Genomic DNA, 17583 nt, shown 5'->3' with positions numbered 1-17583 from the left:
AATATGCCCATCCTGAATGCAAAAGTCTCTTATAGGGAAGGATAGCTTGAAACTGGCCAAAGATATAGAAACAGGCAGAGTCTTCGAATCCACGAGGACACAAATGAAATCCCTATCAATGCAGACCTACCCACAGCAAAGAGAAGGAAGGGTTGATGCTATAAAAAATACAATCAGAAAAGTGCCACCCCCAGGACCTGTAGGAAGGGCAGCAGACAACACCCCTCCGTGACCAAAATGATTGTCCCGCATATGGTTCTGAATGTGGAGCCTACGGCATAGCAAACCACTGGGCGAAGATGTGCAAGTCTGGGGTGAAGGAAACAGTGATACCAGTGAAGAAAAAAAGACAAGAAGATCCACCATCTCTTGAAACTGTTCACACACTCATATACATAGACACCCACCCCACAGTGGTGCACGACAGTTACTACAGTCAGAAGGGTGCATTCTTACACAGTTACAAACTAGTTCACATTCTCCTGACTAGATCACAGTCAACTCTAGTTAGATTTCACGTGTTCTCTTTTACATCATGAAACAATATTAAATCCCTGAATAGAAAGATAAGGATGAGATCATTCAAATGACAAAAGTTTAATGTGCTTAAGTTTAAAGTAAGTCTGTTTGATGGGGAAGGGACTGTGTACAAATACTGAAGGAGAGGATTTATTTTCTTGTCAGTCAAATTAAATATGGAATATATTCTATTCCATCTCAGCAGGATTCATCCTTTGACACAAGCAAAGAATTGTAGATCAAGGTAGTTGATTAAACCTCCGAAAGGATAAAACCGTTTAGGTTTCTAGACTTGAAATACGTTTCCTGTGTGTATTTAAGGGTGTTTTGGTACCCTGATTTTTAATAAATTGGGAAACCTGAATATTTTATTTCAATTGCAAATGCAATAAATAGAAATCTTACCTCCCCCAACACAACTTGGAGCAATAAAAATGAACCTAGGATTGTTTCTTTTCTAGGAACATCGCCAAAAGTTGTCCCGGAAAGAGCAAGAGTTGGTTTTGGCCACAGAGGCAGCTCAGACTTTCCTGGAACAAAATGTCCAGGACCCTTTGCGAGACGAGGAAGTTGCACTGCAGGAGAACTTGAATGTCTTGATGGAGGAGTACGAATCCGCTTTATCAAGTGCAGATTCTCAATTAAATGTGATTGAGGATCTGCATCTAGAATTGCAGAAGTTCCGAAAAGGTGAGGGAAAGTATTCATTTATTTTCCAGATTACTATAAAATACTATTTACTGAGAGTTGAAAAGAATTCTAAGTAAGACAACAGAAAGCTACATGTGGTTTGGAATAACCCCAACTTGTAATTATTACAGGATCCTGTCAATGTGTCAAAGTCTAGATAATCTGGTATTTTTTGACCATTCTGAATGCTTTAAAACATTTAAATATTTGACCATTATATTCCTTTAAACAGATCACGATGAATTTGAAACATTCATGATTCATTTGGAGAAGGAACTAACAAAGATTAAAGCTGGGGAATTTGACTCCACATCATTGACATTCAAACTTAAGAAGCAGCAATTCCTCTTCAAAGATCTTCAATTTCACAAAGGGGATCTAAGACACCTCAGACGATCTTGGAAAAGTGTCTTTGATGCTGCCTTTCACTTTGAAATCAGGAATGCAATTGAAAGCTACAAGATCCAAATTGATCCTGATGCCATAAGCCAACATGTGGAGGAGACGGTTGAGAGCGCCGATGCTCGCTTCAACACACTTCGATCAGAAGTATGACATATCTTCATTTTTTTTTAGATTAATTGCATTTAAACTCCAATTTTACTTAAGATCAGTAACTTGAGAGCATTTTGATAGACTGAGCAACTTGTGTAAGTTTTAGTCTTAGAAGGGTGGCTCTGGAAAAGGTTTGCGGCTGTTATTAATAATACCCATGAAGAACAGGAACAATGATCAAATCTTTCCAGTATTGTGGAGCTCTCTTGGTGGCCGAACTCACTCAAGTTGGACGGAGACCATTGCAGAAAATAAGTCGTGATCTCATTTCCTTTTAATAAAATCAAATGTCGAACAGATCATAACTGGCGAAGATTTTCCAGACTGGCCTCCCACGTGTATTTGTCACTGAACAAGGTGTAATGTGTCCAATCCACAAAGGTCACATCGCTGGTTCAATATTCCTAAACTCAACGGTGAGGCTTGAATGGCATAACAGAAATGCAGCGTGTTCGGCTGGAACAAGCCCAGCCCCAAAAAAATTTCTGTCTAATCTTCACTGACACACTAAATTTGTGAAGGTTTTCAATGCTTCTGATATATTCCTGACAATCAGTTTATTTTGAAAGCAAACTCAAAATATTAATTAAAAGAATTATTGACATAATAAGAAAATGGAACAGTACGGCAGGGTAACAGGCATTTCACCTTTGGTGAGAAGTGAACATTGCCTTTTTGTCTGTGACCCTCAAAAAACTTGATGCAGGGAACAAAAAAATGATAGTTGGCATAAGTAATGGACCAGTAATGTATCGCTTGACCCATTTTGGATCGATTGGACACTCGATATTTGATAGCATCACAAAATCGTACATTTTAAAAATCCACATACTCATTCATTTCTTTCACTCTATAGTGCATTGGACTTGGATCCCGTCTTGGCAAAAAGTTGTTTGAACAATGGCAAGAGAAGGCAGATGAGCTGCGTTTGTGGCTAGAGAGAATTGAAACAGAAAGACGAATGGTTCAGCTGGAGGCCATCTCTAATCCAGAAATCTTGCAGCAAGAACTTGAAAATATCATGGTAAATTAAAGTTGTTATTTCATAAATCACTGTGTAATGTTGCTTATTCTAATTTACGAGTAGAATAATGAATGCTTTGAAATAATGTTAATGTGCACATCCAATAACAGTGGTGAAGGCCACATGGGAGGTTGTAAGTTTGGCACCTGAAATAGGAAGTTGAGCTCCATTCATTCCACCTTGATCAGGTTTTAATGGGAGCCTGATGAAGATCCAACAGCCAATTTGCTTCCAGATGGTGGGGGCAAGATTGGAAACTGTAACAAAGAAGCCAAACAATTCTGCTCTCATTGTGTGTCTATTTTCAGTATGGGTTTCCTCAGACCTTATCCATGTTTAATGGGGGCCTGGTGACTAAGGGAATGGTGGCAGAATTTTGGACGACCTCCAAGATTATAACAGCAGAGCAAAAAATCTCAGCAAATCATTAATGGAATCATCAGGTGCAGAGACGATAACTCCATAGATGGGGGTTTCAGGAACAGGTGAAGGGAGGTGGGAGGCAAGTGGTGACTTGGAGCACATTTGGAGGTAAGATTTGCTTGCAAAGTGGCAGAGATTGATTTATTTCAAAGAAGTATTCGAACCATAGAACCTTACAATATTACAGAACAGAAACAGGCCCCTTTGGCCCTTCTTGTCTGTTCCGAACCCTTTTTCTGCCGAGGCCCTCTGACACACCCAGTCCATAGCCCTCCATACCTCTCCCATCCATGTACCAGTCCAAATTCTTTTCAAATTAAAAATTGAGCCCACAGTTACCACTTCAACGGACATCTTGTTCCACTCTCCCACCTCTTCACTCTGTGTGAAGACGTTCTCCCTCACCTTCCCCCTACATTTATCCCCTTCACCCTTATCCTATGTCCTCTGGTTTGTATTTCACCTGCTCTCAGTGGAACAAGCCTACCTATATTTACTCTGTCCTCCATATCGTTTTAAATATCTCTCTCAAATCTTCCCTCATTCTACACTCCAGGGAATAAAATCATAACCTGTTTAACCTTTTCCTACAACTCTACTCCTGAAGTCCAGGCTACATCCAAGTCAATCTCTGCACAATTGCCATCCTTCCTGCAGTTAGGTGATCAAAACTGCACACAATAATCCAAATTGGGTCTCACCAATGTCAATTATACTTTATACTTTGATTTATCAAGGTCAATGTGCAAAAAGTTCTCTTTTCAACCCTATCCACATGTGACACCATTTTCAGAGAATGAGGTATCTGTATTCCCAGATCCCTCTGTTCTATCGTACTCCTCACTGCCCTACTGGTTACCATGTATGTCCTTTCTTGGCTTGTCCTTCAAAATGCAACACCTCACACTCATCTGCATTAAATTCTATCTTCCATTTTTCAGCCCATGTTTCCAACAGGTCCAGATCCCTCTGCAAGCTTTGAAAATCTTCTTTGCTGTCCACAACACCTCCTATCCTAGTGTCACCTGCAAACTTGCTGATCCAATTTACCGCATTATCAACCAGATAGCCTTGCTATCTTCATTGAGGATAACTTCACTGAGGTTTTTTCTTGCATTTTCTATACTCTTCAAGCACCTCATTTGCTCTGTGATGTCTATACCTGCTGCACACCTCTCTACTTCCAAATGATTCCTAAGCCTGTTAATCTTGACAGGAACATGCAAAGTCTGTACTTTCCAAATTTCACCTTTGTAGGTCTTCCACTGACCCCGCACATACTTTTCCAGGTCAACACCTTCTCAATCCTTTCTCATTTCCTCAAAATTGGCCTTTCTGCAATTTAGAACCTCAACCCGAGTCCCAGACCTATCCTTCTCCATCATTAACTAAACTAATGGCATCATGTTGACTGGAGTTGATGTTTGAGGAATTGGAATTTGAATCAGAAAGACAAATCACTAGTTCCAGTTTTGCTTTTCTGAAGTGGAGGGCTTTTCTGCTCATGCAGTCAGAGAAAAGTCGGACCATTTATTGCAGTAAATGGCCTGGGATTGATGGTCATGGAGAAAAGCTGTGGTCCATTAAGTGCTCGTGGGAATAGCAGTTGCAAACGGGTCAGATTGCTGAGGGAGAACACATATTTACTTTTGAAGGATGATGGATTGAGGAGAGGGGTCATCCGGAGTAAAAGTAGACGGACGGGCCGAAAAACGATAATGCAGAATAACCCTCTGCAGCCAAATCTATGTCCATTAGTGGTGAAAAGCCAAATGAGTTCTTCAGCATTATTTTATCAATGCTGATGTAAATCTAAGCATCAGAACATTTTTAAATATTTTCTTGTGACCTTGATGGTTTGCAAGGGGACTTCAGGGCCGGTCAAGAGATGTAGACAAGATAAAGATGATGAGCTCAACAGCATCAGAAAATGCTCAAACATCAGGCGTATTAAATACCTCGAAGTATTAATGAGTAATGAGTAATGATCAATAGAAAGTTTGATCTGGTTGTTTGAGAAAATTCCAATATCCTGTGGTTATTGGGTCCTTGAAAATGTTTGCCTCCTCACCCCAAAGCAGGCCAGAGAGTTGTTGGTATTTATGATAATTTATAGAATCGTCTTCACAGGCTGTTTATCTCCTTGACCCAAAGACAATATCGAAATTAACCAAAGTATCGGCAAATCTAAGATATACAGAAAGAAATATTAATTTTATTGTGAATGAGTCATTGTGTCATTTTGAAATCACAGGTCCTTCAGGGAGAAATTTCTGAACATGAAGATGGTGTCGAAAAGTTACAGGAGGCAGCAAAGTGCCTGCTGTCCTTGAGCATTGACGTTGTTCCAAATGTACTCCAGCTTCGAAAGACCACAGGTACCATTTCAACATTTGCTCCTTAGATCAAAAAATGGTTCTCTAAACAAATACAAGTGATGCTTCCAGCTGGAAAATTAGACATTTTCAAAATGTGCAAATTACCAGTGGGGACCCACCAACCTCTTTGAACTATTCTAAAATATTTCTTGCAATTGATTGGATTTCAAATGTTGAATCATCTTTACCTAGCACGTCATAAATAGGCTATCATTTCATAAACAGCTCTGAAAATGACCATTAACTAAAGAACTGTGCACACTTCAATAAATGTTTTAATAAAATGCAGTATTTAAGAAAGTTCAATAGAACTTTCTCCAGTGAATTGTGGTCAGTGATTCAGACTCGTAGGCCAGAATCACAATAGTATTGCAAAATGTGTGTTTATTGAATGAAATTTCTGCTCGAGTGGTGCATCTTAGAAGTGTTGGGTCTTATAAAATTGTTGCATTGAAGGTACTGAATTAAGAACCATACTTGGAGCATTGGTAATGAAAATGGCGGCAAATGGGAATTCTTGCAGTGAATTCGTTGAAAGTGATGCTCTGCGATTATTTAATAAAGCAGCCAGGCTCCAGTCATGCATACTTGTCCGTGGCTCATCAATTGAAGAGGAGATTGAATGATTGGAAACCAGACAACTTCCAATCATAGAAACAAGACTGGAAATAGGAAACAAATGTTAAAATATGCCAGCAAGGCAGTGAAGTCACGAGCTCCATCGAAATGTTAATGTTGCTTTTCTTTTTTCCAGATGCTCTATCAGCTCATTTATTTTTATACATTTTTGTTTTCTTTCCTAAATCTCAGAAATTCTATATTTTCTGAAGAGTGTGTTTGTCTTGTTGATCAGTTATTAATAGAAATAGAGGGTATGTAGAAATGGTAGAAGGTTAAGCAGCGGCCATTTACCAAGTAGGAACATCTGGCAAACATGCAGCCAAGGAAGTGTTTAGGGCTGTGATGGCTCAAAGACCCCCAATGAGAGGGGATTTCTCGTGCTGTGCTGGGAGGGCACTGAAGATCCATGCATCTGAGCACCCGAAGGGCGGGATACAGTTCTGGTGAGAACGGTTGCAGCTGCTCTCAGAGTCTTCTCTATTCAGCTTTGATTGTTGTTCCTGCTCCTCCCTGGCCCCAGCTCCCCCCCACTTCACCTGCTCCTCTCGATGAGTAAAAGGCCTTGAATTCAACATGTTTTCAACAAAGAGTTGCACAACTGTCCCTCTCTTTCTCTCTCCATTTCCTTTTGCAAATGTCCCTTCCTTTTCACTGTTCCTCATTTCACTCGTCTGCTATTTCACGCTGATTCCCTCCAAACTTTTTTGATTCCTTGCTCACATTTTTGCCCCTACTTTTTGCTCGTCATCTTCTGTTCTGCATTGCTTTAAATATTACTAAACCCACAGTTCTCCTTTCTCGAAAACAAAAAATGTGTTTGTTGGGATGAAAACACCGGAACCTTGTGGTAAACCTTTGAAGAAACTTTTAAATGTATGTGTAACAGAACCTTGTGTTCATTTTAGCTACCATCGAACAGAGATTCCAGCGTTTGCGTGAGGAAACATCAGAGCAGAAGAGGACGTTGGAACGGACAAATGTCCAAGTGGAAGATCTCGAAGGTTTACTTTTACCTGGCACTTCTCACCACTGCGATTTTGGAAATGTTTTATTTCTGGATTGATGAAGCAGGGTCGTTGACCTAGTTGAGAAACATTGCTATTTTGCACACATAACTGGTCCCTAATAGCAATGCAGGAATGACCTAATGATGTTGATTGCAAGATAAATCTTGGCTGGGACAATTACAGTCCGGATACAGGACTTCTCGGCCCCTCGAGTCCACACCGATTTAAGTGAGCTCCTCTAGCCCCACTTACCCGCTCCCTGTCCGTATCCCTCCAATCCCCTCACATCCATGCAGCTATCCAACTTGTTCTGAAATGACACAAGAAGTTACATCCCAGACCCTGGCACCAGGGAGACAAACTACCAATCTGTTTCCTTATTCGTATCCACAGAATCCCCAATTTGTCCTCCTGACCATCGAATCCCCTATAACTATTACCCTCCTCTTCCTTTCCCTACCCTTTTGGGCAACAGAGGCCGACCTTATGCCAGAGATACAGCCATTGATTCCTTCCCCAGCCTGAATGCTCCTCAAGGAGGAGTACAATTTGTTGAGTGCTTCAGTCACAGGGGCCCCCTCCTGTATCTGTCTCTTCCCTTTTCCCTCTCCTAAATGTAATCCACTGATCCTCCTCCTGTGGCCCTGTTGAGACCACCTGGCTATAGCTCCTATCTATGACGGCCTCACTCTCAATGACCAGGTCGAGGTCATTGAGCTGCAGCTCCAATTCCCTAACACGGTCCCTGAGACACTGCAGCTCAGTACACCTAGTGCAATCGTGGATGTCCAGGAGGTCGAAGACTCCAGGACCTTTCACATCTGACACTGAAAAGAGCAAACTGCTCTCACACTCAACCCTTCTCTCTCCCCCTCACCTTAGAAAGAGAAAATAACAAAAAAATATAGTCTTACCTTAATCTAGATACTCGACCTCAGCCCCTATACGGTGAAGCCTCTCGAGCCAAAGCCTCGAAGCCCCACTCTTTCACCAGGCCACTCTCTCATTGGGCCACTCCTCTCTGGCTTCTCCTTTGCCTTTTCCTCCTTTTATTGGCCTTGACCAATTAAACCTGTCACTCTCAACTCGCTCCTCCTCCGAACACTGCCCAAACTCTGGTCTCCGTCTCCTCCGACTCGCTGCTCGAACCGACTAGGCCCGAGGCCGGGTAAAGAACAGAATTTATTGTACGATAGAATCTTGTATGTTCTTTAAAAACCATATAGGATGTGGTTTAAGGTCTCATCCAAACCAATTGCATCCACTCATGCAATTTGATTTCACTACTTCCCCAATGTGCCATTTAGAAATGCACAGAATGACGTGGATGTTGATTCTCTTCACCATCTGAAACAAGTAAATGGGTTCTTACAATTGAAGCTCCTGCCTCGCATGTTCGAAGTTTGAAAAAGATCAAAGCTGGTGCATAGTTTCATGCATCCACAAGTGTATAAAAAATGGGTTGTGGCAAATCAACGGCAATTATCCATGCCTGCTACATCCAGGCATATTTGAAGATTGGAGCACGACTGCAACACCATGTCAACTGTGGCGGATTAACTACCACTCCAGGCTGAGCTTTAGTAAAGCCCCCCTAACCTTGCCTCCCTGCCCCACTCTCTGCTGAATCAAATAAAGTGACATTAAGTTACTTTAAATTACATATTAGGGGTCTCCAAAGTGTTCGATATCGACCCTTGGTGAAGGGGTGGGGGGGTGGGTTGGAGAGGCAGCAGCGTGACCCAGATGTGTGGGGGGGGGGGGGGGTGAGACAGCAGCACCACTCACGTGGGAAAGGAGAGTGATAGACGGCAGTTTGACTCGGGTGGATTGGAGAATGGTAAATGGAGTCCCCTTGTTTAAAAAAGGTAATAGGGAGAATCTTGGGAATTAGGGTTAGTCTTACATTATTGGTGAGTAAACTAATGGAAGGGATTCTTAAGGATGGGATCTATGAAGATCTGGAGAAATACACTCTACTCAAGGATAGTCAGCATGTCTTTGTGAAGGCAAGCTTTGGCCTCACAAATCTAACTCAGTCTTTGGAGGAGGTTACAAAAGAAATTAATGAGGGTAGGGTGATAGATGTGGTCTACGAGGATTTTAGCAAGGCATCTGACAAGGTCAGTCACAGGAGAGTCCTTCAGAAAGTCCTGAGTCATGGGATGAGCGAAAAATTACCTGCATGAAATAAAAGCTGTCATGTCGGAAGAAAGCAGAGAGTCGTAGTGGAAAGAAAGTATTCTGCCTGGAGGTTGGTGCCGCAGGGATCTGTTCTGCGAACCCTGCTCTTTGTGATTTTCATGTCACCTGGATGAAGAGGCGGATGGATAGGTCAGTAAGTTTGCGGATGTCACGGAGGTTGGTTTGGAGGAGTTGTGGATGGAGATGAAGGCTGTTAAAGGTTACAAAATGATGAAGGTGGGATGCAGAGTTAGGCAGAAAAGTGGTAGATGGATTTCAATCCAGATAAGTGAGAGTTGATGCATTTTGGAAGGACAAACCAGAAGGCTGAGTCCAGAGTTAATGGTCGGTTACTTAAGAGTGTGGATGAACAGAGGAACCTTGGGTTGCAAATCTACACATTTCTCAAGGTTGCCGCACAGTTTGATAGGAGAGTGAAGAAGGATTATGGTGTGCTGAGATTCCTTCATAGGGGGTTTGAATTCAGGAGTAGAGTGGTCATGTTACAAATCTATAAATCTTTGGTATGACTCACTTAGAATATTATGTTCAGTTCTGGTCACCTCATTATAGGAAGGAGAGGGGACAGAGGAGATTTACCAGGATGCTGCCTGGATTGGGAAACAATTCTCATGAGGCAAGGTTCGCAGAGCTGGAGTGTAGAAGGATTAGAGGAGACGTGATAGAGGTCTACAAGATCTTCGACATCCTTCCGTGAATTCAGGGACCAGAACACTACGTAATATTCCAAATGCGGCGAACCAAAATTTTATACAGCTGTAACTTGACTCACCAACTTTTAAACTCAGTGCCCCAAATCATGAAATCCAGCAGGCTGGATGTTTCTTTACCATCCTCTCCACCATGTTGTCTCTTTCAGGGAGCAGAGAGCGTTCAGCTCAAAATCCTTCTCTCCATCAATGCTAGAAAGGATATATTGTAGACTTTCCCTTGCATTTGACCTCACCCCTCCCAAATCCAGCACCTCACTCAGGGGAGGGAGAGGGGAAGAGCAGGGAGAGGGGAAGGAGATGGAGAGGAAAAGAGAGGGAGGGAGTGTTGTCGAGGAAGGGGGAGGGATATAGTGAGAGGGTGAAGGGAAGAGGAAAAAGAGAGAGAGTGGGGAAGGAGAGGGAGGGAGAGTTGTCAAGGAAGGTGGTGGGATAGAGGGAGAGAGGGTGAGTGGAAGAGGAGGAGAGGGAAAGGGGAAGGAGAGAGAGGAAGAAATGTCGAGGAAGGGGGGAAGGATACAGGGAGAGTTTGAGGAGAAGGAGAGGAAGTGAAGAAGGAGAGGGAGAGAAAAGGATAGGGAGGGAGAGTTGTAAAGGAAGGGGGAGGAATATAGGGAGAGGGTGAGGGGCATAAGAGAGGGGAAGGAGAGAGAGAAGAACGGAGTGGGAGGTAGAGTTGTCGAAGAAGGGGGTGGGTTAGAGGGGAAGAGGAGAGGGAGAGGCAGGGAGAGTTGTCAAAGAAGGGAAGGGATTGGGGGAGTGGGTGTGGGGAAGAGGAGAAGTAGATGGATAGGGGAAGGAGAGGAAGAGGAAAGAAGAGTGAGGGAGAGTTGTCGAGGAAGGGATAAGGATTTTGGGAGAGGGTGAGGGGAAGAGGAGGAGAGGGAGAGGAAAGGAGAGGGAAGGAGAGTTGTCGAGGAAGGGTAAGGAATATAGGGAGAGGGTGAGGAGAAGGAGAAGGAGAAGGGAAAGAGGATGAGGGATAGTTATCAAGGAAGGCAGAGGGTTATAGGGAGATTGTGAGGGGAAGGGAAGGAGAGGGAGGGAGGGAGAGTTATCGAGGAAGGGAGAGGGATATAGGGAGAGAGTGGGGGAGGAGAAGAAGATGGAGAGTGGAAGGAATGGGAGAGGGAGGGAGAGTTGTCGAGGAAGGGGAGGGATAGTGGGAGGGTGAGAAGAAAGAGAGGGAGAGAGGAAGGAGATGGAGAGGGAGGGAGACTTGTCGAGGAATGGGGAAGGATATAGGGAAGAGTGTGAGGGTAAGAGGAGAAGGAGAGCGATAAGAGATGGAGAGGGAGAGGAAAGGAGAGAGGGAGAGTTGGTGAGGAAGGGGGAGCAATATAGGCTGAGGGTGAGGGGAAGAGGAGGAGAGGGAAAGGAGAGGGAGAGGAAAGGAGAGTGAGGGAGAGTTTTCGAGGAAGGGGGAGTAATGGGGTGAGGGTGAGGTGGAGAAGGAGAGGGAGAGGGGAAGGAGAGGGAGGGAAAGGAGGGGGAAAGGGAGAGGGAGGGAGAGTTGTTGAGGAAGGGATAAGGATTTAGGGAGAGGGTGAGGGGAAGAGGAGGAGAGGGAGAGGAAAGGAGAGGGAGGGAGAGTTGTCGAGGAAGGGTAAGGAATATAGGGAGAGGGTGAGGAGGAGGAGAAGGAGAAGGAGAAGGGAAAGAAGATGAGGGATAGTTGTCAAGGAAGGCAGAGGGTTATAGGGAGATTGTGAGGGGAAGGGAAGGAGAGGGAGGGAGGGAGAGTTATCGCGGAAGGGGGAGGGATATAGGGAGAGAGTGGGGGAGGAGAAGAAGATGGAGAGTGGAAGGAATGGGAGAGGGAGGGAGAGTTGTCGAGGAAGGGGAGGGATAGTGGGAGGGTGAGAACAAAGAGAGGGAGAGAGGAAGGAGATGGAGAGGGAGGGAGACTTGTCGAGGAATGGGGAAGGATATAGGGAAGAGTGTGAGGGTAAGAGGAGAAGGAGAGCGATAAGAGATGGAGAGGGAGAGGAAAGAAGAGAGGGAGAGTTGGTGAGGAAGGGGGAGCGATATAGGCTGAGGGTGAGGGGAAGAGGAGGAGAGGGAAAGGAGAGGGAGAGGAAAGGAGAGTGAGGGAGAGTTTTTGAGGAAGGGGGAATAATAGGGTGAGGGTGAGGCAGAGAAGGAGAGGGAGAGGGGAAGGAGAGGGAGGGGAAGGAGGGGGAAAGGGAGAGGGAGGGAGAGTTGTTGAGGAAGGGATAGGGATTTTGGGAGAGGGTGAGGGGAAGAGGAGGAGAAGGAGAGGAAAGGAGAGTTTTTGAGGATGGGGAGGGATATTCGTAGAGAGTGAGAGGTAGAGGGGAAGGAGAGGGAGTGAGAGGGAGGAAGAGTTGTCGACGAATGGGGAGGGATAGAGGGATAGGGGATTAAAGGGTTTCTATTGTCTCTGAATCTTTACGAAAAAGTGAAGATGATTTTGAGCTGAAGACCATTGGTCATCTTCGCGTGATCTTCCTCAACTCTGTTCATCTCTTCCCTTGAATGACTTTTGTTTCCGTTGCTTGTAGATTCGTGAAGCGCAGAAGGGAGGACAACAACTTGTGGTGGAAGTCGAGCTGGTAGCAGGACCAACAGTCAATAAGGCAGCCACACTTGGAAACACAATCAACATGTTCAGGTATTTCTACATCCAGTCCTGGAGGATCTCAACAAAGTTCAAGCAAGATTTCTGCCAACACCTAAAAATTCGATAACTCCAAAAAAAATGTAGTGAACAGATCCAACCTTTGTACACGTCATTCATCACCCACACCAAAGCCTTTAACTCTGCATCAAGGAAACAACTATAGGACACCCCTTCTAGTATTAGATGAACTGAAATGGAAGTACGGATCCTGAGGCTCTTCAACAAAGGCATATTGGCCACAGTCATGGTCAACATGAGTACTTGGGAGCCTTTTTGCATGAAGTGAAGAGTAAACAAGGATCCGTGTCAGGTCACTCGCCTGAGTGCTACTGGTACCATGTAACCCAGTACTACCTGTCGCATGGTCGAGTGGTCGGCGACTAAACCGGCTCCCCCACCAGGCTTGCCTGGTGAGGAGGGTGGCTAGACACCCTGCAGGATGAAAAACAAGACCTGTCAAAGGGTGGATGAACCATGGACAGAAAGGTCTGGCAAACCATCATCTGAGAGGGAACAGCAACCTTCGAAGCCAGCAGATGTGCAGAAATAGAAGAAGATGAGAGGAGAGGCCGTAGCAACCCAAGCCTGATCTGCCATCTGGAACAACCTGTCCTGAATGCAGAAGAACTTTCAAAGGCAAGATTGAACACAGAAGCCACTTGATACCAACGAGGAGGAGAACTTTCTGACAGACAGCGCAGTATTCAAACTGAGGTCCAGTCCTGACCACTGGCCATGTAAAGCCATTGCCCTAACCACTACATCAACCGTGACACCCTGTCGGCTCAGAGAAGCCGGCTGGAATCTCGAGCGTCTGGAGGAATCGATGTGTCAGGCAGCAGTGGGGAGGGGTCGGGGATCAGCGGCGGCAGTGGGGAGGACTCGGGGATCAGCGGCAGTTCCTACCACACCCCCACACACACACATACACACTCGATTCTTTGAAAGATTTTATTTAATATTCTCAAATTACATAAAGAAAATCAAATACACATAAAATAACTGTAAACTACATCCACTCCCCCTTACTAATACAATAAAAACCAAAAAAAGAAAAAAATAACCAAAATAAAGAAAAAAAAAACAACCTCTCCTCCCCCAAAACCTTAGAGAAATGTATCAAATATTCCCTGATTGGTCTGCCAACATTACAACATTGATTTAATTTCTATAGCCATGTGTTTCAAATATAAACAACACATATAAATAAAAAAGAGTAATTACTTACATTATATGTTAATTTTTCTAAATATAGACAAGACTGCAATCCGTTATGCCATCTTTGCAAGTTTATATTCTTCCATGTGACAGCTATACATTTTCTCGCTACTGCTAACCCAAATCTTAACAAAGCCAAATATGGTTTAGGCATTTTGAATCAACAAATGGAACATTAACATAACCCAACAAACATATTTTTGGATCCATTAAATATCCCTTTGAAACAAATTCCTCAAAAATTTTATAATTTCCTCCCAAAAATGCTTAATTTTCTTTCACGACCAAACTGAATGTACAAAAGTAACTTTCTGCTCTCTACATCTAAAACAGAAATCTGTTAAACTGAATCCATGTCTCTTCAATTTCTCAGGGGTTGAATATATATGATGCAAAAAATTCTAATTGACCATAGTATACCTCACATTAATTAACTTGGTAACACCGTCAACACACAGTTTTGACCATTCCTCCCATGTCAAAATAATATTTAATTCTTTCCCATTTGTCTTTTTCCATTTTCTCCTGCAACAACCTATACATATCAGAAATAAAGCCTTTTTCACCTTTATCTGCAATTAATAATTCAAATTTCTTTTGACCTGGTAAATTTATTTCCTTCCCATAATTCTTCTTTAAGTAATCTCAAAGTTGGTAATAAACAAAGAATTTGATGCAATACCATATCTTTCCTCCAACCTTTTAAATGAACAAAACCTCCCTGCTTCAAAACAATCTATTACATTCACTAATCCTTTAATTTCCCAATCTTTTAAGTAAGGATTCTATCATGAAAAGGGAATTAATTTATTCTGATATAATGGTGATCTTTTCGAAACTATTCCGATAGAATCAAGAATTAAATTGCGATTTTACCAAATATTCATTGTATGTCGAAAAACGGATAATTTAAATTCTTATAACAATAAAGGATTCCATTTATAAATAAAATGATTAATATTATTTTCCAAAATCTGAGCCATCTTTATCTTTGCCCACCTAGAAGATTGTTCATTATCAAATAACCAATTAATAAACTTCATCGGTGCCACCTCATAATAATTATAAAAACAATGTAATTGCAAACCACCCAATTTATAATGCCAAGTCCATTTTTGGTAAGAAACCCTCGATAATTTACCTTTCTATAAGAATAACCCAACTATGCAAGGAATAGATTGAAAAAAGTATTGTACTCGAGCATAAATGTTCATCTTTATGCAATTCACTCTTCCTATTAAGGTCAGTGGTAAATCTTTCCACTTATCTAAATCAATTTTAACCTTATTTAATAAAGGTACATAATGCAAAATAAATAATTCATGATCATTTTTATTTACAACTACTCCTAAATATTTAATTTTATTTGACCATCTAAATTTAATAATTTGTCTACAATCCATAAAATCTTCTTCTGCTATTGGTAAAACCTCACTCTTTTCCCAATTAATCTCATATCCCGATAATTTACCATACTTATTCAACAAGTCCTGTGATAATTTTAGTGAAGTTTTTGGATTAGTTAAATATACAAAAACATCATGTGTAAATAAGCTAATTTTATTTTCATTTTCTCTCACTTTAAGTCCTCTAACACCAAAATCATGTCAAACAGCCTGAGCTAAAGGTTCTGTCACCAAAGCAAGTAAAGCAGGTGAAAGAGGAAAACCCTGTCTTGTAGAACAAGATAAATTAAAAGATTTTGAAATCTCACCATTCGTTATTACCCTTGTCGTAAGTTATGCATATAAAGCCCTAACCCAACCCCTAAAAAATGGAACAAAATTAAATTTTTCCAATACTTTAAACAAAAACTTCCACTCAACTCGATCAAATGCCTTCTCAGCATCCAAAGATATATCCGTTGGTTGATTATCTTGTTGTTTTTAGCATTAATTAATGAAATCAATTTAACTATATTATCTGATGACAATTTAACTATATTGTCTTTGACAAACCCTACCTGATTGTTACGTAAAAAAATTTGGCAAATAATTCACTAACCTATTATCTGAAACTTTTGACACCAATCTATAATCAACATTTAATAATGATATCGGTCTGTAAGGTGACACTTTTAAAGAGTTCCTTTCTTTTTTTAGGTATAACTGTAATCAATGCTTTTGAGAAAGATTCTGGAAATACATCCATTTTAGTTGCTTGTTTCAAAACATCTTTATATAATGGAAATAATAAATCATTAAATTTTTTATAAAACACCACCTTAAATCCATCCTCTCCAGGAGATTTCCCATCAGGCATCGATTGCAAAGCTTCTCTCAATTCTAATTCAGTAAATAAAATATCTAAATTCTTTACCTCAAATTCATTCAACACTGGCAAATTTAAACTAGATAAAAATAAATCAATTTGATCCATTTTTTGATAACCCTCTGACATATATAAATTTTCATAAAATTTTAAAAATTCATCAGTATTCATTTATGTAATTTCTCCATTCTTCCTAATAGCATTAATTGTCCTTGATACTTGCTCAGTTTTACATTGCCATGCCAAACCATATGCACTCTTTCTCCCAATTGATAATAACATTGTTTAGACTGCAAAATCATTTTCTCATATTTATACATTTGTAAATTATAATGTAATTTCACTTTAGATAAATTTATCCTTTCATCCTCTGTATAATTTTTTTAAATTTTTTTCTCCAAGCCTTCGATTTCCTTTTCCAAATTTAAACTTACGAATAAATAGTTTTTTTCTCTCTTAGTTGTATAGCTAATAATTTGTCCCCTCAAATATGCTTTTAAAGCATCCCACAAAATAAATTTACTTTGAACTGAATTTTCTTTCATTTGTAAATAAAAAATAATTTGATCTCTCATCTACTCAATAACTTTTCATTAAACCTCCATCGATAAGCTGTCTCAGTTAATTCAGTCCCTAAACATTTAATGAAGGATATGAGAATAACCTACTTTTATATTCTGCAAAATTAAATCTACCTTGTAAATGCACAGAAATCAAAAATACATTTATTCTAGAGAAAGAATTATGCCGAGCTGAATAAAGTGAATAATCTTTCTCAGTTGGATTTAATTTCCTCCAAATTTCCACTAAATTTAAATCCTCCATCATCTTAAACAGTCTTTTTGCCATTTTAGTTTTTTCAACAATTTTTGGAGATTTGTCCAACAAGGGATCCAAACAACAGTTAAAATCTACTCCGACTAAAACATTCCCATATGCCTGATTCGTATTTAAAAATGTCCCTGAAATAAATGTCTGATCATCTTCATTTGGTGCATAAACATACATTAAAGTCCAACTTTCAGAAAAAAATCTTCCAGTTAACAATCAGTACTCTTCCAACATTAGCAAAAAAAAATCCACAGCAAAAAGTTTTTTTTTATTAACTAATATCACCACGCCTCTAGTTTTAGAGTTTAATGAAGACAAAATGACATGTCCTGACCAATCTCTCTTCAACTTCAAATGTTCTTTTTCTGTCAAATGAGTCCTTTGCAAAAATACAATATCTACTTTTAGCTTCTTTAAATTTTTATTTTTTCTGCCTTTTTCTCCATTGATTGTAATTCAAAAGATACATTTTTACGTATCAAAATAG

The 17583-nt window shown here is 41.0% G+C and overlaps 1 protein-coding gene across 1 annotated transcript in view; it reads left to right on the top strand.

The window, feature by feature from the left end:
- Positions 1 to 16590, top strand: part of LOC138750468 (microtubule-actin cross-linking factor 1-like) — a 30798-nt gene extending 14208 nt beyond the window's left edge. Inside the window, exons 3-8 of the mRNA XM_069912532.1 lie at positions 981 to 1209; positions 1442 to 1758; positions 2621 to 2788; positions 5466 to 5589; positions 7116 to 7211; positions 12658 to 16590. Coding sequence (XP_069768633.1) covers positions 981 to 1209; positions 1442 to 1758; positions 2621 to 2788; positions 5466 to 5589; positions 7116 to 7211; positions 12658 to 12665 — 942 coding nt within the window. The 3' untranslated portion in view covers positions 12666 to 16590. The remainder of the gene's footprint in view (positions 1 to 980; positions 1210 to 1441; positions 1759 to 2620; positions 2789 to 5465; positions 5590 to 7115; positions 7212 to 12657) is intronic.
- Positions 16591 to 17583: the final 993 nt, after the last annotated feature.

The sequence above is a fragment of the Narcine bancroftii genome, unplaced genomic scaffold (assembly GCF_036971445.1).
Source record: "Narcine bancroftii isolate sNarBan1 unplaced genomic scaffold, sNarBan1.hap1 Scaffold_152, whole genome shotgun sequence".
Lineage (NCBI taxonomy): Eukaryota > Metazoa > Chordata > Chondrichthyes > Torpediniformes > Narcinidae > Narcine > Narcine bancroftii.
Note: the sequence above shows the minus strand (reverse complement) of the source record. Positions and strands in the feature narration are given on the sequence as shown.